At 50.5% G+C, this 27,664-nt stretch overlaps 1 protein-coding gene and 1 non-coding gene across 3 annotated transcripts; both read left to right on the top strand.

Annotated features, from left to right (window-relative positions):
• Positions 1–269: 269 nt before the first annotated feature.
• On the top strand, positions 270–27,597 carry LOC120950147 (helicase domino). 2 transcript variants are annotated; one of them, XM_040367954.2, is made up of 17 exons: positions 270–652; positions 1,895–2,004; positions 2,093–3,147; positions 3,483–3,654; positions 3,789–4,020; positions 4,929–5,030; positions 5,751–7,234; positions 7,313–8,313; positions 8,600–8,786; positions 9,300–9,436; positions 9,556–9,742; positions 9,843–11,420; positions 11,773–12,687; positions 13,262–13,486; positions 20,030–20,065; positions 20,287–23,535; positions 23,630–27,597. In XM_040367954.2, the coding sequence occupies exons 2-17, from the start codon at positions 1,906–1,908 to the stop codon at positions 24,353–24,355; spliced, it is 11,385 nt and encodes a 3,794-aa protein (XP_040223888.2). In that variant the 5' UTR covers positions 270–652; positions 1,895–1,905; the 3' UTR covers positions 24,356–27,597. The 2 variants fall into 2 exon arrangements, with proteins under 2 accessions (XP_040223888.2, XP_040223889.2); XM_040367955.2 differs by lacking the exon at positions 4,929–5,030 and having other exon boundaries at positions 271–652.
• LOC120954304 (small nucleolar RNA Me28S-Am2589) lies at positions 8,391–8,496 on the top strand. The gene has a single exon (XR_005751677.2). It is a non-coding gene; the product is annotated as a small nucleolar RNA Me28S-Am2589 (small nucleolar RNA).
• Positions 27,598–27,664: the final 67 nt, after the last annotated feature.

Here is a 27,664-nt window from a genome sequence, read left to right on the forward strand (position 1 = left end):
GTGGATGGGATGTAGCTCTTCTCGGATCGGAACGAATCTTGAGGACAAAGGATTATTTTAATAGATTATCTTTGTTTATTCCTATTCAAAAACATACTGTTTTATGGAAATTAATATTTATTATTAATAATCTGGTTTTATTTCCTGTGTTTGTCTAATTTTTCATCTACAATCATTGCCACAAACTCCACCAAGATTTGAACCCGCCGCGCTAAACGCACCCAACTGACAGGAGCGATACGTTCCGGCTGGTGAAGCGCACCTCGGCCCATCGCCACCATTTCCGGGGGCAGCGCAAGGCAGCAGCAGCAGCAGCAAGCAGCAGCAGCAGCAGGAGAAAAGAACGAAGCATTCATTTTGCTGCCGTCGCGTTAGTTTCGCACATTGTGCTGGGCAGAGAGACGCGTGTGTGTGTGCGTGCGTGCGTTCTCGTTCGTGTGCAAAGAAAATTAGTTTCTGCGGGCAGCCCTTCCCCGACGCAGGAAACAAAGAAAAGTGCGAACATTCGGTTTGGTTGGTCGGTGGTCCCAGGCGGAATTGAATGCGAATGCGGGCGGAAAGCGTAAAAGTGCGTCGTTGTTGGCTGGTGCAGCCACTAGCATGAGTGTGTGCACCCTCTTCCGCTCGGGATCGAAATTGCCTTGCAGTTGAGGTACGGAAGCAGCGCCGTTTTTTCTTCTTTCTTTGCTTATATGCACAGACACATACACACATCTACACGGGCGGGCGCCGCGGCGGACTCGCCCGAATGTACAGACGAGATTGCGCTGCGCCGAAAAGCAAGATGGCTGCCGCTGGGGTTTTGTGTGCTTTCTGCCAGGCTCGCGCACAGCGCGTTGCTTTAATGGCGTGTGCAGGGAGAAAATGAATTTTCTGGTGCGTTGTGCTTGGGTGTGTGAGAAATGGTGGAATTGAATTCACGATTAGTTTTTTTCCCCCTCTTTCGGTCACTGAAATATGGTTTTGTAAGGCGCCGCAAGGTGGTAGTATGGGCGGGAGAGTAGGGCGGTAGGCCGGTGAATGTATGGCATCTGTTCCTTTTTTCGGTTCGTTTTTTTCCGCGTGCGAATTAGTACGACAAATGCTGTGATGAAGCGGAAGCAAAGGTGGAACAAATTTCAAAGTGTGCTCTCGTACGTGGCTTTTAGTCTCGTCTCTTGCGCGCGTGCATATAGAACGGGAAGAGCATCTTGTGTGTCATTGTGTGTGTGTGTCACATCCGCCATTCCGGAAGGCAGATTACAGAGCAAAAGCAAACTGCCAGTACCGCCCGGAATGGCTTTGACCGTTCCTTTCTGTATGCGCTCCCGATCGTCCGCGGGTTTTTTTTCCCCTTGCTCGCTCTCCTCAGCATACGGCGGCCGGAAGATGAGCGAGAGAGAAAATGTGGCGCGTTTCACAGTTTGACAGCTGCGCTCATACACACACTCACACACACCGCGCCTAGCGGCTTTTCGGCTGTGGCGTTGTGTTCCGAGCGGCTGCTTCGTCCGGCCGCATTATGATTTGTTTACAGAGGAATAAGGCTAGGCTTCGGCCAACTACGATGGTAGCGTGCGGCTTATTTTATTTAATGAATTTATTCCCAAGCTTGCAAGCAAAATTATTGAAAGCACAACCCAAGCGGCGGACAGGCGGCACGAGGAGGAGAAGGAAACACGTTAGGGTTCTTACCATGATGTTAAATTTTACTTACTTTTGTAATGAACGGCCCGTTGTTCTATTCTGGAAGAGCGGAATCTGTTAACAAGATTACAATCGAGGCATTTGTCTGATTTTTATGAACCTAACGGAAACAATTATTGTGAACTATTTTATTTAACTTATCTTCAAATGTTCTAATTGTATTCTTTCTCACTCTTTGTCTATTGCCCGGCGACACACACGCACACAGATGTATAAAAAATGAATGAAGGCGATACGGCGGGAGGGCAACGTGGTCGAAACCAGGCCCTTCCTGCTGGAATTGATCGAAACACATCAACTGCAACTAACACTGTCCAGGTAAGTGAGCGGCGTGTGTGGACAATAATGTTCGTTCTATTTCATGTTCGTGTTGTTTGATTGTATTTTTCTTTTTCATCCCCAACAGTTACCTACTGGCACGCTCGATTCCATTACACCAATGTCGCGCTCGTTAAATGAAGACCAACAACAGCAACTGGAACAGTCTCAGCAACAGCAGCAGCAGCAGCAGCCGCAACACCACCAGCAGCAGCAACAGCAGCAGCAACAGCAGCAGCAACAGCAGCAGCAGCAGCAGCAGCAGCAGGGTCAGCAAATGCAGCCTGCCGGCACACCGACGTCGTCGTCATCGTCATTGTCGTCACCTCACAAAAGCTTACCACAGCAGCAGCAGCAGCAGCAACCGTCTCCCAGCAGTAACGCTGCTGGCGGCAACGTAACGGTCGCAACCGATGCATCTAGTGTGCCGCTGTCGTCATCGGCACCGTCTCATCATACCCTCCAGCAGCAGCAACAAAACGTCGCCAACAGTGCGAGCAGCAGCAGCAGCAGCAGTAGTGGTGGTGGTACCAGCAGTGGCAGTGTTGAGGCTAATAATGCTAACATTACCAGTACGCCGGGTGGTGAACGAACAGGAAGTGGTCTCTCGGAAAGTGAAGGCGGAGGACGGGGAGGACGGGGAGGCGGATCCATCGCGAGCGGCGGCGTGGTGGAGGGCGGTCTAGTGCCAGCGAGTGGTGCAAGTGGTGGCGGTGGTAGTACAAGTGAAACCCCCGGCAGTGAGGAAAGTACGTTCGGTGTCGTGGTGGGCGAGAAAAGAGCAATAGAGGATAGTACGGGTAGTGTAACGGACGTGGCGGGCGGTGGTGGTGGTGGTGCTAGTGAGGAAGGAGGAATCGTTGGTGCGAGTGGTGCGGTTGGGAAATTGTACACCAAAACAAACACTACTGCGTCAACGTCATCATCATCGTCATCGTCGTCCTTTTCGCCGGTGGTTGCTGGTGGAATTGCTGTCGGAGGGCAGGCGGCCGGAGGAACTGTTTCCGCTGCCGTCGCTGTTGCTGCTGCTTCTGTGTCGAACAAGCGCATCAAGCTAGAAACGGAACCGGAACATGATATCAGCGCGCTCAAGAAACTGATTCTAGAGCACAAGTATATGCGATTACGAAGTATCAAAGAGAGGTAAGTTTGTGCGATTGGTTACACATTTGATAGCACAACTTCTAATATTCACTTTAAAAAGGAATAGATTTTGTCGAATTCGTTACATTTGTCACATTTAAATTTCGATGTACGCCAAATCTTTTAGTTCAAAAGAACAGTGTAAAATCAGAGAGCTCCTCTTGTAGTGAATGTTAAACCCCCCCCCCCCCCCCACACACACACACACACACACACACACACACACATACATATTCCTCTGTTTGTGTATCAGTGGAATTGAGTTGGAATTTCATCACATGTCGTCATGCTTACCTTATTGTGCCCTCCCCCTTGCGTGCTGTCGTTTTTCGCAGATACAATGAGCATGTAGCGGAACTGTTCTTTCTTCAAACCGGTGGCAATATGATGGAATATCCCGTATGGAGAAAGAAGCCACCAACGCCCGCGTTCACCAGCTTCGTTCGCTCGTACAAGCTGGAACCGTTGTCTAGCAATCTGGAAGAGGCCGGCGAAGCGCTAAAGCAGGTTAGTACACACACAATTGCGTTTTTGAATGCTGTTTTTAACCGCCCAACTAGTACAGGGCGAACGAAGAGACCCATCGGATCAGATGAATAATGGTGTTTTTTTTTTCGTGCCTTTCTTTTCAACTTTTACAGCAGTCAACCCGTGCGCTGAGCGGATTTTCTACCACGCCCGGAAGCACCAATCTTGGCAGCGTCGTGACACCGGTGGTGGTGAGCGGCAATGGTAGTAGTAGCAGCAGTGGTGGGGATGATACCTTAACCGGGCTGCCACAGGGAGCGGAAATCAAAATACCCGGTGTCGGTGCCACGCCGGTAGCCGTCTCGACCACACTTCCTGCCGCTGTCGCTCAGCTCAGCCAGCAAGGTAACATCATATTCGTGCTGTATTTTTGTGTACCTCAATTTTGATAAGACGTCTGTTGGTCGCGTCTCTAAGAATCAATTTCGTATCATGAGAGTTACAGAGAGGAAGGAATTATTCTTTACTCACAAAACATCATTCCGAGACATTGATGAGGGACATTGAAGCTTCCCGGTTACGTTCCTAGTTTAAAAATAGACCATACATGCAGTACTTTTTAGCTGCCTACATAATCCTTCTTTGAATTTCTCCACCTACCTACTAGTGCAGCGGACAGGCGAAAGAGAAAACACGTCAGGTTCTTATTCTGATGTTACATTTTACTTACTTTTGTAATGAACGGCCCGTTGTTCTATTCTGGAAGAGCGGAATCTGTTAACAAGATTACAATCGAGGCATTTGTCTGATATTTGAACCTAACGTAAGCAAAATCTCTTTCAACTGTTCCCATTCCGAGATATCTAGAGAGGGATTTGGAAGCTTCTTGCGGGGTTTACATGCCTAGTTCAAAAATAGATTCTATATACAGTAGCTTCCCGATGCCCCTACACAAAGCCCTTCTTTGCAATTCTTCACCACGTTCAGGAATTTCTTCCCTTAATCTCGGCGGATTTTCAATGAAATGACGTTAATTTTCGGAATTCAATATTGTGTGTTCCATTCCTTATCGTAAAATTGATTACATTTTTACCCTAACACTAACCTACAGCAAATCAAACTTATTTAGTATTTTATGTGTCCCGTTCTTCTCTTGTTCCCGTTTTCTCATCAACACGCTCTCTTTCAATTTGATCCCTGCCTGTTTTCCCCCAATTTGCCACACACTGCTCAATCGTTCTTTGAAACACACCACCACCACGGTAATGTCCCTTCCCACTGTAATGCTCCTGGGCGCGGAAACCTCTGTGTAGGACATGTGCCCGGTAGACCGCAGGGTGGTCGCCATGGGATGGTGTTTGGGCAAATTAGCGTACCATCCACACTAGGAACCTCTCCGCCACTGCTGGTGCCAGGTAGAGCGCACCCTTGTTTTATCTACTTTGTTTTTTTTTACATTGATTACATTGTTACAATAGCTGTGTTATGCATATGATATTTTAAAATATTTACGTTTGTTTTTACTTTTTTTAGAGCTTAGTTTTGGCATTTTGTTATGTTTTTATGTTCATTGTTTGAATATGATGTAACCTTTTGCCGAATGGTTTTAACATTTTGGCCAGATGTTGTGTTGGCCGCTATAGGGCATGCTGATTATTAACTCATGGCCTTTACTAAAGCATATTCAATTGTTGCTTTCTCTTGGTTATCAGTTGCTAAATGTTTTTTTTTCTTCAATTTTTTGATTCGCCTTTAATGTTCCGTAGTATGTTACACTTTACGTTCGGAAACGCATGCATATTTATGTTTTCAAACCGTTCGGGAAAAAATAAATCCCAATCAAATTGAATGTCTTTTCAATTTTATGGCACTATCGGTAGCTTTTAGTACTAGAAACGTCGATGTGTTTTACTTCAAGCTTTTATAAATGACACCTTTTTGCTTCCATGCAAAGGATGTGGATGTGGCTGTTCTGTAATGGTTAAGAATTGTGAAAAATTTGTTTTGGAATTTACTCAAAATAATTTGTTTTTGTTGCTTGTTTTTTCTTTTGTTTTATATATGTTGACCCGAATAGTTGTGATTATTTGTAAATTAAAACATCTTTTTCCGTTTTTGTTCCGATTCTGTTTTAGGTGGTACGCCGATCATTCCCGACCGGGTCGGTATCGGCATCTCGCCCGCCGCCGCATCCGCCGTCGATCGGAAAAGGCAAATCTCCTCCGCGTCCAGTGCCCTCGGCGGGCATATGATCAAGAGCGAACTGCTCGAAACGGCAAATGCATCGCCCAGTGTGACCACCATTGGCACCAATGGGCCGAACGTGCCGAGCGTTCGGCAAGGTGGAAGCCTCACCGGTGGTGCCGGCGGTAGCCGAGGCAGCGGCAGTACGGCCGGCGGCAGTATTACCGGCTCATCGTCCCGGGGGCTAAACAACGGCCAACAGAACGGTGCGGTTGGCAATGGACGCGGCAACGCACTGTCGTCCGGGTCGTTGGCTGGGCAGCAGCAGCAGCAGCAGCAGCAACTCGGTGGAGGAGTGCCCGCCGGAACCAATAGCAACGGTCCGCCGGACCAGTACACCAACAAAGCCCGGCAGGAGGTGTTCGTGATGCAGCGCATCCAGGAGCTGCAGAAGGAGGGCCTGTGGACGGAGAAGCGCCTGCCGAAGGTGCAGGAGCCGCCCCGGCCGAAGGCGCACTGGGACTATCTGCTCGAGGAGATGGTCTGGCTGGCGGCCGACTTCGCCCAGGAGCGGAAGTGGAAGAAGGCGGCCGCGCGAAAGTGCGCCCGCATGGTGCAGAAACACTTCCAGGACAAGGCGCTGGCGGCGCAGCGGGCGGAGAAGGCCCAGGAGCTGCAGCTGAAGCGGATAGCCGCGTTCGTGGCGAAGGAAATCAAGACGTTCTGGTCGAACGCGGAAAAGCTGGTCGAGTACAAGCAGCAGACCAAGCTGGACGAGCGGCGCAAGAAGGCGCTCGATCAGCAGCTTAGCTTCATCGTGGACCAGACGGAGAAGTACTCGCAGCAGCTGGTCGAGGGCATGAACAAGGCGGCACCGGTGCCGGGCGGTGCTGCTGCTGCTCTCCTCCCACCAGGGAGTAAGGCGGAAAGCCTGAACTCGTCGCGCCTTTCCTCCCCGCTGCGCGGTAGCGGTGGGCTGGCAGGCGGTTCGGACGATGAGTTCTGCCCGGAGGCGGAAAGCTCGGACGATGACGAGGAAACGATCGCGAAGGCGGAGGCCGAGGCGGCGGCAGAGGCAGAGGATGGAACCAAAGACGAGGTGGCCGCCCTGCAGAAGGAGTCCGAGATGGATTTGGACGATTTTCTGAAGAATCTGCCGAAGGACTATCTGGAGAATCGTGATAAGATCGTGCTGTCCGACTCGAACGACGGTGACGGTGACGGGGAGGAAGAGCAGGAGGAGGAGGAGGAGGAAGAAGAGGCCGATGAGAAGAGGAGGAAGAAGAAGCAGGGTGCTACCAGGGAGGGGGAGGAGGAGGACGGAGACAAGGACTTCAGTGCGGACGAGGATAGCATGGACGATGAGGATACCATCCGGGAGCAGGAGAAGAAGGAAAAGAACCAGGATCACAAGAAGGAAATCGATGAGTTGAATGTAAGTGTGTACAAACATGGAATGGAGTGGAATACAGAAGATGATACTGATTTCCCTTATTTAAAACCTTTTTCCCAGGCCGACAACGACTTGACCATCGAGGAGCTGATGGCAAAGTACAAAAATCTTCCTCCCGCGGGCGAGCAGATGGACATCGATTCGGATGACGATGCGGACGAGGTGCCGGCAGTTCCGGCGAACGATCGCAAACGGCGACGAACGCGAAGTCAGCCCATGTACGAGTCGTCGGACGATGAGGACAAGGAGGAGGAGGACGATAACGACGAAAGTGAAGGTCTGACAGGCTCGGACGACGATGAGGAGGAGGAGGACGACGATGATATTACCGAGGATGAGTCGGACGAAAGCGAGGAAGCGATGGACGCCGAAGAGGACGCATTCGGGCTGAAGCATTTGCTTGACGATGAGACCGGGTCCGGCGAGACGGCTGCTACATCAACAGCAGCAGGCTCCAGCGGGGCATCGTCGGCTGCCAAAAGTCAAAGCGACAAGGACGATATGCTGAACGATGCGGCTGCCATCGCGGAAAGCATCCAGCCGAAGGGTAACACGCTGTCGTCGACCAGCGTCGTGACGCCGATACCGACGCTGCTGAAGCATTCGCTGCGCGAGTACCAGCACATCGGGCTGGACTGGCTGGTGACGATGCACGACCGCAAGCTGAACGGCATACTGGCGGACGAGATGGGTTTGGGCAAGACGATCCAAACCATCTCGCTGCTGGCGCATCTGGCGTGCGTGAAGGGCAACTGGGGCCCGCATCTGATCATCGTACCGTCGTCGGTGATGCTCAACTGGGAGATGGAGTTCAAGAAGTGGTGCCCGGGGTTCAAGATACTGACCTACTACGGTACGCCGAAGGAGCGCAAGCAGAAGCGCACCGGCTGGACGAAGGTGAACGCCTTCCACGTGTGCATCACGTCGTACAAGCTGGTGATACAGGACCACCAGAGCTTCCGGCGGAAAAAGTGGAAGTACCTCATTCTGGACGAGGCGCAAAACATCAAAAACTTCAAATCTCAGCGCTGGCAACTGCTGCTCAACTTTCAAACCGAACAGTGAGTATGCGTGTTTATTGCTTCTTTTGGTATCAAGCGTGTTCTCCCCGTTGTATGCGAATGCGTTTTACCCATGATGTTAAAAATATTACGTTTCTAGCTGATTGGAGCTGGCAATCTGTTCTAGAGTGCCTTTTCCATTTGCAAGATGACCCCTATACGAGGCATTTGTCTGATAAAACAACGCATGAAACAGGGAGCGAAATGTTTCCATTACTCTCTCATTGTATCCTCCCGAGTGCAATTCCCCATTGAATGAACATGTTTTTGTTTTCCGTTTTTTCAGACGACTACTGCTCACCGGCACGCCGCTGCAGAACAATTTGATGGAACTGTGGTCGCTGATGCACTTCCTGATGCCGCACGTGTTTCAATCGCACCGCGAGTTCAAGGAATGGTTCTCGAACCCGATGACCGGCATGATCGAAGGCAACTCCGAGTACAATGAAACGATTATCAAGCGCCTGCACAAGGTCTGTACCCTGTACGTAATGTAATATTATGATTATTTACGCATCATCACCCCTCCCCATACTGTGCGCGCCGGGGGCTGATGCTTCCTCTGCTGCGTGCGGACGTGCGTGCGTGTTTTATCGTGTCACATACCACCTTTACACGGTGCTTTCTCATAATTTTGTGTGTGTGTGTGCCTTTGTTTGTCTTTTTTTGGATGGGGTTTGGTGGATCGTAACCTTTTCTTTGTTACTATGTGTGTTGTTTAAAGGAAAACATGTGGTCTGGCGGTGGGAATTCATAAGAAAATTGGTATGGTTTGGTTTGGGGTTTGCAAAAAGAAGCATTACTTATAATTTTACCCGTTTTTTGTTGTGGCGTCTTATGATTTTTTTTTTAAAATGTGATTTCGTTTTTTAACGGTTTTGGTGGTGAATAATCATAATGTTTACATATATATTAAATGGAGATGTGGTTAATTCCTAAACAACTAATTAACGCTTGCGGTATGGCGGGCCTTTTTTTCTCTTCAGGTATTGCGACCGTTTTTGCTGCGGAGGTTGAAATGCGAGGTGGAAAAGCAGATGCCGAAAAAGTACGAACACGTGGTCATGTGTCGACTGTCCAAGCGTCAGCGCTTTCTCTACGATGACTTTATGAGTCGAGCAAAGTGAGTAGTAGTACACGGGTGTAGTTGGGAGTGTGGTGTGTGTGTGTGAGAGAGAGAGAGAGTTCGTTAATGGTGCTAATGGTTGGCTCTTTACCTTCTCTTTGTCCCTTTCTGTCTAGAACGAGAGAAACGCTAGCATCGGGCAATCTGCTGAGCGTGATTAACGTCCTAATGCAGCTGCGCAAGGTGTGCAACCATCCGAACATGTTCGAGGAGCGACCGACAATATCGCCCTTCCGCATGGAGGGCATCAGCATTAAGACGGCCTCGCTCGTGTACAACATGTTCAGCTACGATCCATTCACTGTGAGTTTTTAAGCACCGTTTGCTTCGCTTTGGTTTTGCGCTTTCGCGCCAATCGGAAAGAAGATCTAATTTCGTGCCTTTCCTTTCCTTCCCGTTGCAGCAAATTGATCTGTCTTCCTTAAACTTAGTACTAATTCAGCTGGAGCTGCTGCTGCCCGCGTACGTGGCGCACCGTGCGCAGCACCTGTGCATGCCGAAGCGGCTGATCGAGGAAATCGATTCTACCCCGCTGCCACCGCCCCGGTGTCCCACCGGGAAGCTGCGGCTGCACGTGCGCATTCCCGACGTGCGCGTGCAGGAGTCGCTCGGCGGCAATCGGGCCGGCGTCAGCATCACGACGGGCGTGCGCGTCGGCACCAGCCCGGCGATGAAGACTGAAGGGACAAAGTTTGTTCCGCTTGTAAATCATGAAGCATCCCTAGATAAGAAATCATCCCTCATCGGTTCCGGCGGCAGCAGCAGCAGCACCATCCAGTCGCGGGTCATCGACATACGGCGGCGCGGCTCGTCCACGGTGATGATGATGATGGGCGGCGGCAGTTCGGCGGGCCTCGATTCCAGCAGTATGGTGGCGGCGGCGGGCAGCAATAGAAGCATGTCGCCCGGGCTACTCCTGCGCAAGCGGAGCGACATTGCCGGCGGTGGTGGTATCGTGTCTATGGCCGGTCCACTGCACCAGCAGCAGCAGCAGAACCGGTTAAATGCGGGCCAGGTGGTGCAGATCATTCCTCAGGTGTCATCGGGTGGTGGAATCGGCACGAACGCGTCCCAGTCGTACATCATCACCGGGCGACTGCAGCCGGCAGCCGGTGGTAGCGGAGGTCAGGCCATATTCCATCGACCCGCACTAGCGGCAGGTGGTAGCGGCGGTGTTAATGTTTTGCCAACGCAGCGAATAGCCACACACCAGTCGATGGGAGGACAGTCGAGCGCCGCGGCCACATCGGCGGCAGCAGCAGCAGCAGCGACAGTGAGCGGTGCCACCGCCAACCGGATGGTACAGAACGTCGGCCAAAAGACGCAGATCTCATCGACGCTGGCCGCCACGATCATGAAGCAGCTAAAGCACTCGAAGAGCGTCGCCGGCAGTAGTGGGGACGCGGCGGCCAGATCGGCGGAAGCGGCCGAAATGGACGAACGGCAGCGCACCGAGTTCTATCTGGCCTGCATCGAGGAGTCGCGCAAGGAGCGGCGCCGGGAGGTGCTGGAGCTGCTCGGGCGCATCAATGCGAAGCGTTGCGATGCGACCCCGATCTATGGGCGGGATCTGCGCGAAACGTTGTGCGCTTTGATCGAGGAAGAGTTCCGGCACCGGCCGGACGAGCTGATTCCGTTCGGTGTCGCCAGCTCGTACCACACCCGGCGCGCAACGATGGCACGGTGCGGCGGCGGCGGCGGCTGCGGTGGGACGAAAAACGGTGCGCTGTTTGCTGCCGCCAGCTCGTGCCTGTCGGAAGCGATCAAAAGCATCGATCAGCGGGCGGGCGAGCTGCGTGCGACGATCTCAAACTTTGTCCTGTTCGTACCGGCCGTGTGTGCGCCGACACCGTACCTGCAGGTGTCCCATCCGCATCCATCCAAGCTGAACGCCGAGCAGCAGTGGGAGGCGACGATGGCGGAGCAAATCCAGCCAGCCATTCAGCTGCTGCATCCGATTATTTCCGCCATGAGCACACAGGTGAGTAAGATAGGAAGGGGAGAGATGAGTTGATTTGTTTAGAAATAGTGAAATTTTGATCCCAAAATGGGTTTGGGAGAGGATGGGAGAGTTGCTCTACAAATCAATCGTTCTAAGTCTTTATTTGAATGGTTTTTGCAATAGAGCTATATCATGCTTTAGGCATTTCATACCTGTTGGCGTATATACGTCGCTTTCTTAGCAATATATTAAGAAAGCATTAGAATTGTCGTACAAATTAACATAAATTATCCTTGTAATTGCACTTGTAGAAGCATCTGAACGACTTTACAAAGTGTATGTTGTTTCAATCCACTTTAATTACCTTCACTTGTCTGTCCTTTTACTCTAGTTTCCGGATCCCCGCCTCATTCAGTACGACTGTGGCAAGCTGCAAACGCTCGACCGGTTGCTGAAGAAGCTAAAATCGGAAGGCCACCGCGTGCTCATCTTCACCCAGATGACGCGCATGCTGGACGTGCTGGAAGCATTCCTCAACTACCACGGCCACATCTACCTGCGGCTCGACGGCACGACGAAGGTGGAGCAGCGGCAGGTGCTGATGGAGCGGTTCAACAACGACCGGCGCATGTTCGCGTTCATCCTGTCGACCCGGTCCGGGGGCGTTGGCATTAACTTGACCGGCGCCGACACTGTGATATTTTACGACTCGGACTGGAACCCGACGATGGACGCGCAGGCCCAGGACCGGTGCCATCGGATCGGGCAGACGCGCGACGTGCACATCTACCGGCTGGTGAGCGAGAAGACGATCGAGGAGAACATACTGAAGAAGGCGAACCAGAAGCGCATACTGGGCGATCTGGCAATCGAGGGCGGCAACTTTACCACCGCCTACTTCAAGAGCTCCACCACCATCCAGGACCTGTTCACGGTGGACAGTGCGGAGCAGGACGCGTCGGCCCGGCTGGCCGAGGTGCTCGACCGGGACCGCGAGCGGAAGGAGCGGTTGAACGCGAACCTTGCGACGGGCCCGGGGCAGCCGCAGCCGGCGACAGGCGGCGAGCCGGCGGTGGACAGCAGCAAATCGGCCATCAATGTGTTCGAGTCTGCGCTGGCAGCCGCCGAGGACGATCAGGACGTGCAGGCGGCTAAGTTCGCCAAGGCCGAAGCGTCGGCCGATCTCGACGAGTTCGACGAAACCATTCCGATCGACGAGGAGAAGGTGGCGGCCGCCGGTGACGCCGAGGGCAAGGAGCCGGAGCTGAGCAAGGCCGAAAAGGAGGTGCAGAATCTAATTAAACAGGTAGGTGGAAAGGGAAATGTCCTGATTAAAAAAAAAACACCCAACTTTAGTAGAGCTTTTTCCCTGATTCCTCGGGATTGGGGAAAGGCGGGTTGAGCATCATCATGTATTGCGCTCAGTTCATTGCTAGGTTGGAATACAATACTCCAATGACGTCCCAGACCGCACCCGGCTTGCAACTTTTGCAGGTAGCCGTGTGCTATCATAGTTCTCGTACAGCTTGATTATTTTGTTTTCATTTTACAAGGTTTTCCAGGAGTTCTCATAGCTGTGGGACACTTTATTGACTCTTTCTGACGCGAAATGCACTTAATGCAATGGGAATTGGACTCTATAGCTCCCGTGTTGGACAAATCCAATAGCATTTTTCAAGGAGCCTGTCCAAAAAGGGTGCCATAGAGTTCAATTTCCATCATATGAAGTTCACTTCCAATAGGAAAGAGTCAAGGAGGTGTCTCACAACTAAGAAAACGGCTGGAATCCCCTGTAATGTATGAATCTGTGTATCACAACCACACACACCGCTCGTTCAAATGAATAACAAAACCCCTCGTTTCGTTTCCTTTCCCTCCAGTTGAGTCCCGTCGAGCGGTACGCGATGCGTTTCGTCGAGGACACCGAAGGTACCTGGACTGCGGTGCAGTTGAAAGCGGTGGAGCAGGAGATCGAGCAGCAAAAGCGCGACTGGGAAGCGAACCGCCTGGCGGAGCAGCGGCGCAACGAGGAGGCGGCCCGCAAGCGCGAAGCAGAAGAGCACGCCGACCTGCTCACCTTCTCCCGGGAGGATGCCAAAAATCAGGTTAATAAAACTCATCCTAGTAATAGAGTTAGTAGTGGTGGTAGTAGTAAGCACAGGTTGCGCACAATGCGCCGCAACGACCGGACTTCGAGGGTGACGACAGCGACGACGACAGCAAAGACAATGACCAACCGTGACGGAGGGACACTGAAGAATAGAGCGAACAGCAGGGGCCATCAAGTGGCGGCAAGCAAGTACGACGGTGGTAGTAGAAGTGGTGGTAGAGCCGATGGTGGGCAGAAACTGACGACTGCAACCGGCAGGAGAGTGTTGGCTTCGGCGAAACAGCAGTCGAAGCATCATTCGGGTGGTGTTGGGGCAAAACAATCTGGCCTTGGTAATAACAAAGCCACCGGCAGTATTTTGGGCAAACGAAAGTATCAAGAAAGCGCCGTTGCTAAAGGTGGTGCCCGTTCACAGAGCAGCAAGGCGGCGGTGGCGGCGGCTGCAAATCAGCGTCGAGTGAAAGGTGCAACGCGCAACGCCAAGCACGCTAGAAGGAATGTTTCCAAAGCTTCATTAACAGACGATGAGGATGAGGATGAGGATGAGGATGAGCTCGAGTCGGACGAAAGTTCGAATGAAACGGTACAAGATGAGGGCGAATCAAATCGGGAGGAAAATGGATCCGATTCGGAAGCGGCTGACAGTGGGGAAGATGGAACAGAAGAGGAAGAGGAGGAAGAGCAGGATCCTTTGGCAGACGTTGGTACGGAGGACGATCGAGGGAAAAAGCAAGATGATGCTGTGCAAGATGGAGAAAATGCTGCCATTGTTATGCTGAGAAACACGCCTAGGCGAGCCTCGGTGGCAGCAAGAGCAGTTATAGGCTCGATGATTCAAAAGACAGGAGTCAATGTAAAACAGTCTCCGAAAGCCGCCACCACTACCAACAGTGGTGGTAGTGGTGGTGGTGGTAGTGCGCGTGCTAAGATCACTCGTCAGGTGCCAAGTCCTGTTCGAGTGGCCAAGAGCAGTAACAACGCGGCCGCCGATCGTTCTACCGTTTCCTCGGCCAGCAGTTCATCCGCTAGTGATGCTGCTGCTGCGGTGACGGCGTCATCATTGGCCAAGCCCCTGGACGAGTTTGACAGTGAGTGCAGCCTGGACGTGATGGTCGATTCGAACGATGCGCCCGATTCGGATTCGAATCAAATGAACAGCTACTATAATAGTGGTAATTCCGCTGGCCCGGGTATGCATCACGATGAGGACGCACGGGCAGGAGGGACAGTGGACGGCGGTGGAGGTGGAGGTGGCAGTAGCACCAAGGACCATCAGTCTTCCCGTCCCACCTCTCGCGTTGGCCGCGCACGGGACGGTCGAAGCAGGACGCCCGTCGTCAGCTCGACCTCGCCCATGGTCGTCCCGGCCAGTTGCGATCTTTCGGTCGATGAAACGTCCGACGATGTGGACGAGTCGTCCAATGCTAGCAAAACCACGCCCCGAACGCGATCGCGTGGCACGGTCAAGATCAACCTTTGGACGCTGGACGACAGTCCGATGCTGCCGGTGTACAACCGGCGGCCCAATCGCTCGAAAACGCCTCAACTTTCACAGCAATCGAACCATCATCATCATGTACTGGGCGATGATGGTGGCGATACTGAGGAGAGAGAAAGTGCAGAGTGTAGCAAAAAGGACGCTTCGTCGTCGGCGGTCGAAAGCAGCTCCTCCAAGCCAGCGGAAGCGAATGAGTGTAACAGTAGTACAGTGGTCGATAATCATCGTGACCATCTAAATCATAGTTCCGACTCATCGGCGGCTCCTCTTCCTCCCGCTACCACCACCGAACAGCAGCAGCCACAAAAAACGGTTACAAACTCGATCGTCCCAAAAACCACCAACGTAATCAGAAACTTGAAGGTCGTTGTGAACGATTTGCTGCGCACCCCCGACACGGCGAAAAGGGTGGCAGAGGTGAGCGATGGATTCCGGGCTCCAACGCCCACGAACACGAAGCTGCGGCGTTTGAAGCGACTGTCTAGAGGGGTTGGCAGCGCTGGCGGTCGTGCAACCCCATCCATTGTGATGAACGCGGGTGGTGCCACCTACAATCGCACACTGGACGGTTGGCTAACGAAGGCAGGCACTACCGGTGCTGGTCGGAAAGAGGAAGCAGATGGAGGCAGCGAAAATCACCGAAGTGGTGGTGCTGATGGAAAGTTGCCAGGTGGTGAGGAGGGATCCGCCTCCAAGTTAGCACCCACCGTGGCACGTAGTAGAACGGCGATCGCAGCTGCTGGAGAAGGTCAGCAGCACGAGGAAAAGGATCCATTAGAAAATGGAAACGTTTGATGGTGGCAACTGCCGTCGTCTGCCAAACTGCTGCTGGTGCTGCTGCTACTTGCCGCCTCCGTGTAAATGGACACTTGTTAATGCCTAACCCCGAATTGGGTTTATGTTTTTTAATCTACTTTTTTTCCTTTTGCTGTCTGAAAAAGCAGAAGAGTAATTCCTCCAAAGGTTGGATGGCATTTGGTTTTGTACACCTTATTTTGCCTACCCGGAGAAACATCACACAGTTATATTATTTGAATGGACTTTTTCACACATTGACAATTGGGCTCTCGTTTGCTCGCTTCTACCTACCCACCACCATCACGCATCCTCACCGCACTGTTAGACACTGACTGGTAATGGATAAAAACACACACACACCCAATAATAACGAAGTATTGCTTACGTAAAAGGGCAAGCGACTCAACAGTGGAGACACGATCACGATAGGAAAGGAAGGAATGTGTGTTATGTTTTATATTATATCGAATTTTATTTTATGTTTTTTTTTTTTGTGTGTTGTCATCTAAAAATCATAAATGGACAGCCAGCTTGGCAAGAGTATGTTTTCCGTTTCTCCCTCTCCCATGTACCGTACGTTTGTTTCATATTTTGTTTATAGTGCGAAAAGCTCTATCTTGGAAATAACATACACAGAAAAGCCAATCGTTTCAAGGGTTCTAAATTTGCATACATCTCAAAGCAATAGTGCACACAAAATCGCTATTTTAACAGCATTTGACAGCTTGTCTGTTGTACCAGTGTCTGGCAATAATGCCTGTCCAGTTTTAAACATGTGCTCTCTCTGTTTGAATCCCTATCCTCGTCTACTATCTCTGCACCCTGATGATCGATCCTGCTCCCCATATCACTGTCTCCCATCATTATGGGGCCAAGTGGCGCAAAACTTGTGCGGACACACACCCTATCGTATCGTTTAATTGTGATAGCATTATTCAATAATGTACATTTGGAGGGGGCGTGCGTCACTATTTATTTCCTATCATACATAATTCCACCCGTACATCCTTCGTTTTGCGTCATCGCCGCCTCACGCTTAACACACAATAATGTGCAGGAGAGAATTAGGTGTAGTACTAAACTCGTTTTTTGATCGATCGGTTCGCCGCAGCAGTCGCGGACGCACGATCAAAAGTGTGTATCACTCAGTGTATGCGTTTTCTGTACGCAGCTCTTTTTCGTATACATCCCATACCTCCCCATCACCCCCGCATCCACAGGTTAGTTTATTAAAAATATATATGCTAAGGAAATTGAAAGTGAGAGATTTTGGAAATGTTACATTTCTTTTGTTCAGTTGTTTAAGTAGGGGGGGAAAGCAGCATACTTTTATGCATTAAACAACACTATCTACTACCCAAAACAATCAACACACACAAACATACGTATGTGTGTGTATTGTGTTTGAAGGTTGCAAATCTTCGCAAATCTATAAATATGCTCGGTGTAGTTCAAGATGTAAATATATGTAGAATAGGACACGAGATTATTTCTACGGACCTCTAGGGGGTGGTGTACAGCTCATTAGAAATCACTGATCAACGCAGTACATATGTGCATATTTTATCCTTAATATACACACACACATACATACACAAACACGGAAGCTGTGTTCGTGTTAACCCGACTGCTGGTGGAAGGATTTATCATGTATTTATATGCAGCAGCGCACACAGGAAATCAGAACAAACGGAGCCATTAGTTCGCCTAGATTCCAATTGGTTCTTTCCAAAATTCCATCAGATTTTGGGTTTTATTTTTATTTAAGCAACAATGTCTGTGGCGCATTGTAGTAGTCTCCGCATGGTTAACATTTATGCTGGTTAACATATGTGGCTGCCTATTATTGATCGCGATTAAAAATCGCTTATCAAAATGGCTACCCAAACACACACTGTATGCGCATCCCAAAATCCATCCTCATGCTGTTGTGCGTGTAGAAAAATGATCGATAATGAAAAACAACAGAATAGCCCAGAACAACAACAAAACAGAGACTGTAACATAGTGAGCCCCCCACACCCCTAACACGAATACTAGTTGACTATTTACGGACGGGGGAAAGAAATGCGTGAAGTACCAGTTTTACCAGTTTTCATTTGGGAAAGGGGACAATTATGACCGGCCAAACGATGATCAATAGGAAAACCCAGGTTTGTTGTAGGCAGATCGAACACACGATAATGTTTTCACCGCTATAAACCGTGTGCCGCGTGGAAAAAGGCAGCATAGTAGAAAGAGAGCAGAAGCGAAAGTAGAAGAAAACAAAAGAGAAAATATTACTATTACGAAAGTAACAACACATCCCAGGGAAAACAGAATGCTCGATCGATCGAAAAAAGCGCCGCCGTGTAATAGTAAACAGCGCGCGCGCAATAACAGAGAGAAGAACATAACAAAAGCAAAACAAAACAAACAAACAAAAAACCGCGCATATTGCAAACAGAACAAGGCAGAGAGGAGAGGTGTGTTTGCATGTTTGCGAGAAAAAATTAATAGAATAAAAAATTATCCTTGCTGAGTAAAAAAAGAAATGCTTGAGTTGATGAATTCATTCGAATAATGCGAGAAGAAAGCGATTATTACACAACGTTCAAACAAAGAAGAAAAGAGTAAGAGAAGAAACAATTAACTGAACCTGAACAGTTTCATCAAAACAACGTTGAACATATTTTCCGTTGAAAAGTAATGTGAACAGCTTTTGGTGTCACAAAACAGAGCGAGAGAGATATGTAATCCGTTCGTACAGATTTTCAAGAACGCACGACGCTTCCTCTTCCGGTGTGACGGAGTGCGCAATTGTCGGCGGGCACGTGAACATACATCATATGTGCCATGATGTTGTTGATGTAAACAGAAAGAAAAGGCAAACACACACAACATTCCCCGCGTGTGGCTGCTTTTTACTACAGTTGTTTGGTTGCCGGGTGGTGGTAGTTGCTATCGATATCCTTCTGTATCTAGAGAGCAAGAAATATGGATGCAAAAAGAAAGACGTAGACGGAGAGTACAAACGGAAACGATGCGCCAAACGGAGAGATAAAGAGAGATACACGAGAGAGAAAGAGAAAGATAAAGAGAGAGAGATAGAGAGAGAATACTAATTATCTATGCTAAAGAGAAGATGTGAAAATCCAAACCATAACTTGCTGTTTATTGTACGTTCTTACGCGATAATTCCTGATACCGTTACAAAAAATACGCAAGACCCAAAAATCTAAATTATTACTTCAATCGCGCGTGACTTGTAACCTTCTGATAACGAGTAGTGCACGCTAGAATGTCCTTTTGAATGGCACCAAAGCAAAAAAAAAAATAAGTTTTCTGGCATTAAAATCATAAAAAAGAAAACGCGAAAAACCATTTGAAATTGTTTGCGAACGTACATATAAGCAACATTATTCAGACAACTCAACACAAAAACAGCAAGGTGATGATTTATTTTGTTAATTTTTTCTTGTAATTTCTGATGCATTCGAATAACAATGATTTGATAAAAAATGGCCAAAGAAAAATATAGGAAATGAGCGTTGGGGGGTGTATGTGTGTGTGGTGTGCGTGTGTAGTGGAAAGCTAAATATTGAGTTTTTTAAAAATTTATTAGGATTGCTGAACCACGCTGTGTGGTTCCTTGTTTTGTATTTACGTTACAACCTCGTGGTAGAAATTATTGTCCATGTACTGCCAAAACACACAAATTTGGTTCGAGAAAATCAAAAAGTGAAGCAATTGAACGTGAATCGGAAAAAAAGAAATCGAAGCTAAAACACAATAGTCCCCCCCAGATCCGATGTAATTTACGCGCGCCCTCTACATGGTAAAAGGATCAGAAAGCATCAGAAATTCGAAAGCATCAGAAATTTATAAAGAAGAAGAGAAGTTTTGCTTGACTTGCAGCTGAGAAAGCAGCAAACAACTCCGCGCGCCCGTTGCTGAACGATGCTGTGGAAAGATGGAAAAAAATCAGCACACACACAGAGAAGAAGTACGTGGCTGTGTGTCACGGTCCACAGACCTGATCGGTTTCAGCAACGGGCGCGCGTGTTGGCAAACAAAAATTAACAAAATAATTGTACGGATTTGTAATATCTCTCTCTCTCTCTCTCTCTCTCTCTCTCTCTCTCTCTCTTTTCTCTCCTCCCTACCTCTCTCTCCCTTTCTCTCTGTTTTACTCAATCATCTCGTTTGTTCACTCGAAACACGTGCTCTTCCGATGTGTGCGTACCGTGGAAAATGCTCTAGATATGGATATCGGATAGCACGATGGAGAAGATGCCGGTGAGTACTCCACATCTGTCTTTTATATCCTTCTTTGTGCGTGTTTTTGTACTGTGCAAGATTTAGTTTCCAACCTTCACTCGCTCCCCCTAAAAGAAAGCTAAATCTCTCGCTCTCTCCTAGTACAGAACACGCAGCGTGTGTGTGCTCCATTTGCTAATAATCTCATTCTACTCTCCTTCCTCGCGCGTGCCCGAATGTGTTTTTCCACGCCTGCACAGATGTGGTGTCCCCCGACGCCCCCACAAGATGATAACGATCTGTACGTGGATCATTCGCTGACGTTCCTGTACGACACGTCCGACATCATCCCGGAGGCGGAGCTGCCGCCCGTGTACATCAAGAAGGACTACAAGCGCAGCCGCTCGGAGGCGGGCTTCTATCCCGATGGGCGCCGGCCGCCGAAGATACGGCGCGAGGACACGTACTACGCGCCGCGCTCGCTGTTCGATCGGCCCACGCCCCAGATGGCCAAGCTGCGCAAGGAGTACAAGCTGCAGCGGTACAAGGGTATCATCAAGCCGTTCCCGCCGATGCTGGCGATGAAGCCGACCACGCTGCCGATGAAGCCGCCGGTCGAGCCGGAGGGCGGCATACCGGAGTGGACGGTGTACGAGGATATGGCGATCCTGAACGTGATACAGAACCTGCAGGGTTTGCCGCTGAACCTGATGCTGATCTCGCCGGGCCACGTGCCGAACTGGGACCTGGTGGCGGACATTGTCAACCAGTCGTCGCGCACGTACCGGCTGCCGAAGCAGTGCCGCTACCGGTACGAGTCCGTCATAATGCCGCGCGAGGAGGGCAAGCTGCTGGAGAGCCCGAAGAAGCAGAAAAAGAACAAAAACCCGCAGAAACAGTCGCCCACGACGTCGTCGTCGTCGCCTCCCCCGCCATCGAACGCCGCAGCCGCCGCGGGTTCGTCGCCTCCGAAGCAGATACGGTCGATGCGCACCGGCCAGCTGTACACGAGCGATGCGAACAGTTCGTTCATCAAGCTGATGCGACAGAAGTTCGAGAACATCCGGACGGCGTTCGGCAAGAAGCCGGTGCCGGGCAAATCGTCGCTCTCGAGCACGCTGCCGGCAGCGCTGAAGAATCCGAAGCACGCGCTCGTGCTGGCTAAGCACGGTATCACCGGGTACGATGCGCCGCTGACACCGGTCGAGATAGCGACGCGTCGGGCCGAGCGGTACTTGAAGGAAAAGCACAAACTAACGGTCGCACAGGAGCAGCAGCAGCAAGCACAACTGCAGCAGCAGCAGCAGCAACAGCAGCAGCAAGCTCAGCAGCAGCAACAGCAACAGAACGCCCAACAGCAGCAGGCTGTTGGGGCTGTGTCGCAAGCAGGCACCGTCGTAACAACCATCCAGCAGCAACAGGTGGGCACGACGACGGTGGTCGGTGTGCAACCGATTGTAACAGCGCAGCAGGCACACATCCAAACGGTCGTCCAGCAGCAGCAGCAACCATCTGCCGCCACTGTGCAAGCGGTCACGGTAGCAACACCGGCCCAGCATCTCATTCAGCAGCAGCTGCAACTGCAAGCGCACGCCATCTCGCCACAGCAACAGGCGACCACTGTGCAGGGTCAGCAAATTGTAACCTCTGCGGCAGGGCAGCCAACGACGATCGTTGTGTGCGGCGTGTCGACCAATGCGACCCCAACCGTGGCTACGATCATGCAGGCGGGTCGGGTCGGCCAACCGGTAGTCAACATCTGCGCCAGTCCCAGTCAGCAGCAGCAGCAGCAGCAGCAGCAGCAGCAAACACAGCAAATCGTTAAAGCCATCGTCGCAAGTCCGGCAAGTCAGAATCTGCTTTCGCAACAGTTGGCACAGGTGGCGGCACAGCAGAGCGGCAACGCGCAGCAACAAGTCGGGCAGGCGGGCCAAACGCAACAAGTGTCGGTCGTGCTGACCACACCCGTCACTACCATGTCGGGCGTAAACTCGGTCCAGCTGACGTCCCAGCCCCAGATCGTATCCATCCATCAGCCCGCATCGTCGCAGCAGCTGCTGCAGGGTGGCGGTACTGCAACGATCTCGCCCGCCTCACAAGCCACGTCGATCGTGAACCAATCGATCCCGCATGTCGTCTCGGTCGCACAGCTCGGCAGCGTGATGACGTCGGGTGTGGCCAGCAGTGCTACGATACAGCCGGCGCAGGTAACCACGCTGACGACGTCGGCACTGCGCGCCCAGCGCATCGTTGCGCCGACCGGTACGCTGCAGGAGGTGGTGCTGCACCAGCGATCGGGCTCCCAGAGCCCCACCGTCGTCAGCGTTAGCAGCCTGGGCGGTGGACTGACCCAGGCGCAGCTCCAGTCCGCCCAGCTGCGGCTTTCGATGGCCGGCGGCCAGCAGGTGTCCGGTGTGGTGGCCAAATCCATCTCCGTCGGGACGGTGTCCAGCACCGGCAAGCCGGGCAACGCGCCGCAGATACAATTCTACCGCCAGCCCCCGATGCGCCAGTCGGTAAAGGTGCTGCATCCGGCGACGGCGGCCCAGGTCGCTACGAGCGGCGGAGCAACGGTGCTGCAAACGGCCTCCGGCCAACAGACGATCGTCAGCCCGGCCATCCTGCAGGGCAACATCATCCAGACTGGCACGGTCGGGCAGACGGTGCAGGTGCAGCAGGCAACGGCTGCTGGTGCGACCGGCACGGCCACCGCTGGTACGGCCGTGGTGCAAAAGGTGTCCGGCGTGACCACGGTCACCGGTGGCAATGCGGTGACGCAGGTAGTTTCGGCCACCGGTGGCACGATCGTGTCCCAAACGCCGACGGTGACCGGTGCCGCCGGCAGTACGATTGCGACCGTGCAGATGGTACAGGGACAGCCGCGCATGCAGTACATCAAGCAGCTCGGCGGTACGAAGCACATGATCACGCGCCCGGCAACGGACAACGAAATGCAGCTCATGGTGAAGCGGCAACTGATCAGCCAGCAGCAGCAGCAGCAGCAGCAACAGCAGCAGGCCGCGCACAACAAACAGCAGCTCATACCGCAGGCACAACTGTTTGCCCAGGCCGCCAACCTGCAGGTGCAGCAGGCGGGAACGTCCGGCGCACAGCAGATGACGCTGGTCAAAACGTCCGGCGGTACGGTGGCGGCCACCGGGATGACGCTGTCCCAGGTGAAGCCGGGCCAGCTGAAAACGATCGGGGCCAGCCAGGGCCAGGTACGGCAGGTGCATCTGCAGCAGCAAATACTGACCCAGCAGCGCAAGGGCGCCGCGGCCGGCAAGATGACGCAAATCACGCACGTCGCCGGCAAGACGGTACAGCCGACGCAGGTGTTTCTGCAGGGGCCGAAAAATATTGCCTCCGGCACGACCATGACGATGCAGCAGGTGCAGCACGTCATCCGTCACACGCACCAGGGCAGCCAGATCGTGCTCGGGAAGACGGGTGTCAGCCGAATGATTCCCGTGTCCATGTCACAGTCGCAAGGCCGGCAGGCGATACAGGTAGGCAGTGTTTTGGGGGCAGCAGTCACGCCCGAAGACATCCTTCGATAGGCGATGAGGGTTTTTTTTTAATACATTCAATGCATTGTTTCAGGTGGTGTCAGCAACGTCCGCCGCCCAGGCAATTGCAGCCGGGAATATACGGACGCACGTGCCGGGGCAGAACATCGGCACGATTAAGGTGGCGGGAGGGGCCACCTCGGCCCAGCAGCAGCAGGTGATACTGAACGCTATCCAATCGCAACAAGCCGCCCGTTCGAATGCTAGCCCGGTACGACTGCAAACCACACCCGGTGGATCGCTGGTGGCTGTTACGGTGCAGTCTCCGCAACAGCTACAGCAGCAACAGCAGCAGCAGCAACAAGTGGTGGTCGGTACGTCTGTCACCTCCACACCGAACGTCGTGTCTCAGACGGTGGTAGGCGGCTCGGGTTCCACCGATTCTAGCCAATCGACAGCTGCTGGAGGCAGTGGTGCCGGTGGAAGCAGTGGTGGACCAGTCGCTCAAGTTGGTACGACCGCACAGCAGCAGCAAGTGTTAGCCATGCAGCAGCAACAACAGGCCACTGCGCAGCAAACCGCTCAGCAGCATATTACTGTAAGCAGTAGTGCGACTGTCGGTGATGGTGGAGTTACCGTGTCTACCGCCAGTGCCGGCCCGGCAGCGACCCAAGTGTCATCTGCTGCGGTAGTCGTGAGCTCGGCGGCCAGCAGTGGATCAAACACGGGTGCTGGTGCAACTAGCGCCACTCAGCCGGGGCAGCAACCGTCCCAGGTGAGTATGATCAAGAAGAAACAGTCACCGAATGTTGCAAAGTAAAGTTGTAGGTGGAGAGTTAGGGTAATTATTTGAGGGTGAAGTTGTAAGCATGTGAGATTAATGATAATTTAGTTTGTAAAATTTAAGAAAACAAGAACATCGGTAAAAGAGGAAGGTTTTGGGGACGCGTTGGTAGCGAAAAAATAAAATCGTTTCGATTTTAAATTAGTAAAAAATCTATTAGGATAAAACTGATCGCGATCATCAACCGAGAGAGAAAAATAGAGAGGGAGAGTCGGTTCATTCATTCGTATAACCGTTGTCCAGTCGGCATGCAATCCATTATCTTTTTAATCAGAAGAAACCTTTCCAAATAGAGTGTATTGCTTGGAAATTAAAACATAACAGTTTCATCGCGCTACATACAATTCTTAATGGATAGGAGATGTGATATAGGCATCTTATCATCCCGGGAGTACTCGTTATAGTCCAGTTCAATAGATCCATAGTTTCAAACTCTGTAATTGAATATTCCTGACATATTCCTGAGTCTTGAATGGGAATTGAAGGATCCAAGCAGGACATCAGGTCTTCTCCATAAGCTTGAAATAATTGTGGCTCACCATTACATATTATTTCTTGTGGTTCTTAACAGCACTTGCTGGTTATTGTCAAACTGGACTTGTTTGTCTCTCGAATTGGCGACTATCTCCAAGAATCTTAAAGAATATTCGGGTCGGGGTCCAACCATGACCGTTAATGGATCCACAGTTTGCGTGCACTTTGGGATTGTTTTACAATCTCTGCAGTAGATTATACCACTGCTCTCGGGTTGTCCAGTTCTGTGGACTTCGCCATTCTGCTGGCCATTAAAGGATTAAAGGAAACACTGCGACCACTCCGGAATGGCAGTGTTTCCTCCACGATCTCTACAATGTTAGTCAAATTCATAAGTCTTTTTAAGCTTCTGGATTCTTACATTGCCTGCTTCTGGTGTTCTTCACAGCATCTTGTCTATATTTTTGCCTCGGCACAGGAATTGCAGTATCATCGATGTGGTGATATATTTTGTTCACATCCTGATATCTTCCTTAAATAGTCCTTAACATGATCCGATTAGCAATGGCCAGGAAATTCATTCCTTGGTATTAAAATTCGGTCCACTGAGTTTATAAATCTACATCTTTAGCACATATCCTAGTGTTACATTCGTTCCTCTCAATCTATTGTCGGAACTCAGCATCATGGTGAGGTGTGGGACTCATCATTATCATCATCGCTTATAGATTTTTTTATTTTGTATTATCCAATACCAACTTCAGGGACTGATTCCGGTATCGCCACATATTATCCGAGCTCCACAAAAGGCTGGAACTTTGGAAAGATCCGTTCGTTGCAATCATGTTTGAGACACATTTTTTTTCAGTGTGGAATCCAATGATGATTGACTTTCTATTTGAGCCCACCTTTTGGGTCGCTTCAGCAATTGCAACCATTGTTTCAAAGTCGATGTCAATGAGTACGTCTCTAATCCATCGGTAAGAGTGTCCGCTAGGAGCTCGTTCGTAGGCTGGGAATCCCCTTCCAATATCTCCATACATTTGCTCATATTCTGCAGCATAGTTTTGGTTGCCAAAGTCGAGGTCAGTGAGAACGTCTCTAATCCATCGGTAAGAGTGTCCACTAGGAGCTCGTTCGTAGACTGGGAATCCCCTTCCAATATCTCCATACATTTGCTCATATTCTGCAGCCAAGTCTTGACTAATTACCACCGTTCTCGTGGGGTATCCAAACTGGGAACAATCTCGACTAAATCGTGATTGTGCAGGCAGTCGGGCTTGAGACACACAACCTTTTCCGTGTGGAATCCAATAATAATTGACTTTCTATTTGGGTCCTCCTTTCGGGTCGCTTCAGCAATTGCAACCATTGTTTCAAAGTCGATGTCAATGAGTACGTCTCTAATCCATCGGTAAGAGTGTCCGCTAGGAGCTCGTTCGTGAGCTTTATCCTTTCTGAGTTCCTTCAGGAACCTGGAGATGTCGTCAGCTTGTGGCTGACTGCTTTTAGGCACTCGGCCCTTTCTCGCGTAGGCTGTGAACCCGTCGTTGTCCATAACTTGAGGTGTTGATGTTTGCACCTAAGCAGTCTGCACCGTCTTGTTCTCGAGCAGTCGCTTAAACTCTTCGTACATTGTTCAAGCATCTCACACATGATTGGGGCATGCAAGTCATCTTCGTGGAGCCGAATGAGGCCAATAGGTTCAAAGACTCTATGAATTGAATCCAGTATATATTGAGCTCCCTGAGCTTCCGAGTTATTAATATCTTTCATTTGTAAATAGGATATGGTTGATAGAAAATGACCTCGCCTCATTATGACACAAAATTCCTATAAATGAAGACATTACTGACTTCATTCCCGAGTGATAATTACTCTAGAAGTTCATCATAGTTGGGGTCACTGTAATGGGGCACCGGACGTATTCTAGCATACCGGGAATGGGTAACATCGTAGATGTTCATAGAATCGTCATAATAGTGTAATTAAATATTGAAATAATAAATAACTAATAAGTAACCACGAACTAGAGTTCTACGTTTTTAACTACGGTACTCTTGTCCTGGGACTACGAAGACGCTCGTTCTCCTTTCTTCTTAATTTCTTCACCCTGTGAGAAAGGATTGGTAAGCTCTTCGTTTATATGGGATGTCTCGATGGTATTTCGTCTATTCATGAGCTAAGGTCTGATGCATTCTTTTTCGCGCAGTTGCATTTGGGAGCATCTTTTGAACCATACCCGCGTTGTTGTGTAGTAGCTGTTCGAGTTTTGTTATTTTTATTTTTAGGATAATCATTCTATTTGGAAAGCGTTTCCTTTTCCTGCGTAAATTCAGTTCCAACCAGATAATATTCCGACCGACACAACGTACATACGATGATCTGATCCTATGGAAATTCAAACAATCTCTACTATCTTTCGATGACATAAACACTTTACGACCGACGATAAAGATTGGATGACATTTTTCCTACCCACAAATACTACCCTGGAACAACTCTCGGTTCGATAGGATGCGTTCAGTGTGTGTGCTTAGTGTGTAGTTTTACTTATTTTAATGAAATTGAATTGAGCTTTATTTAGAACGGCGATCAGAGAATGCGCCAGTTAGCATAAGAGATTTTGTTGTAAATAGTTTAGACAAAAATGTGCAAGGAAAACGGGGATATGGCGTAAAAAACAGAATCTTATCATCGTACTATAATTAGGAGAAGAGAACCCCTCCTCCCCCCCCCCCCCCATCATTATCGGCAAGATAATGTTGCAAATGGAAAGCAAACTAGAAGCTTCTTACCCGCTAACAACGA

The sequence above is a fragment of the Anopheles coluzzii genome, chromosome 2, assembly GCF_943734685.1.
Source record: "Anopheles coluzzii chromosome 2, AcolN3, whole genome shotgun sequence".
Lineage (NCBI taxonomy): Eukaryota > Metazoa > Arthropoda > Insecta > Diptera > Culicidae > Anopheles > Anopheles coluzzii.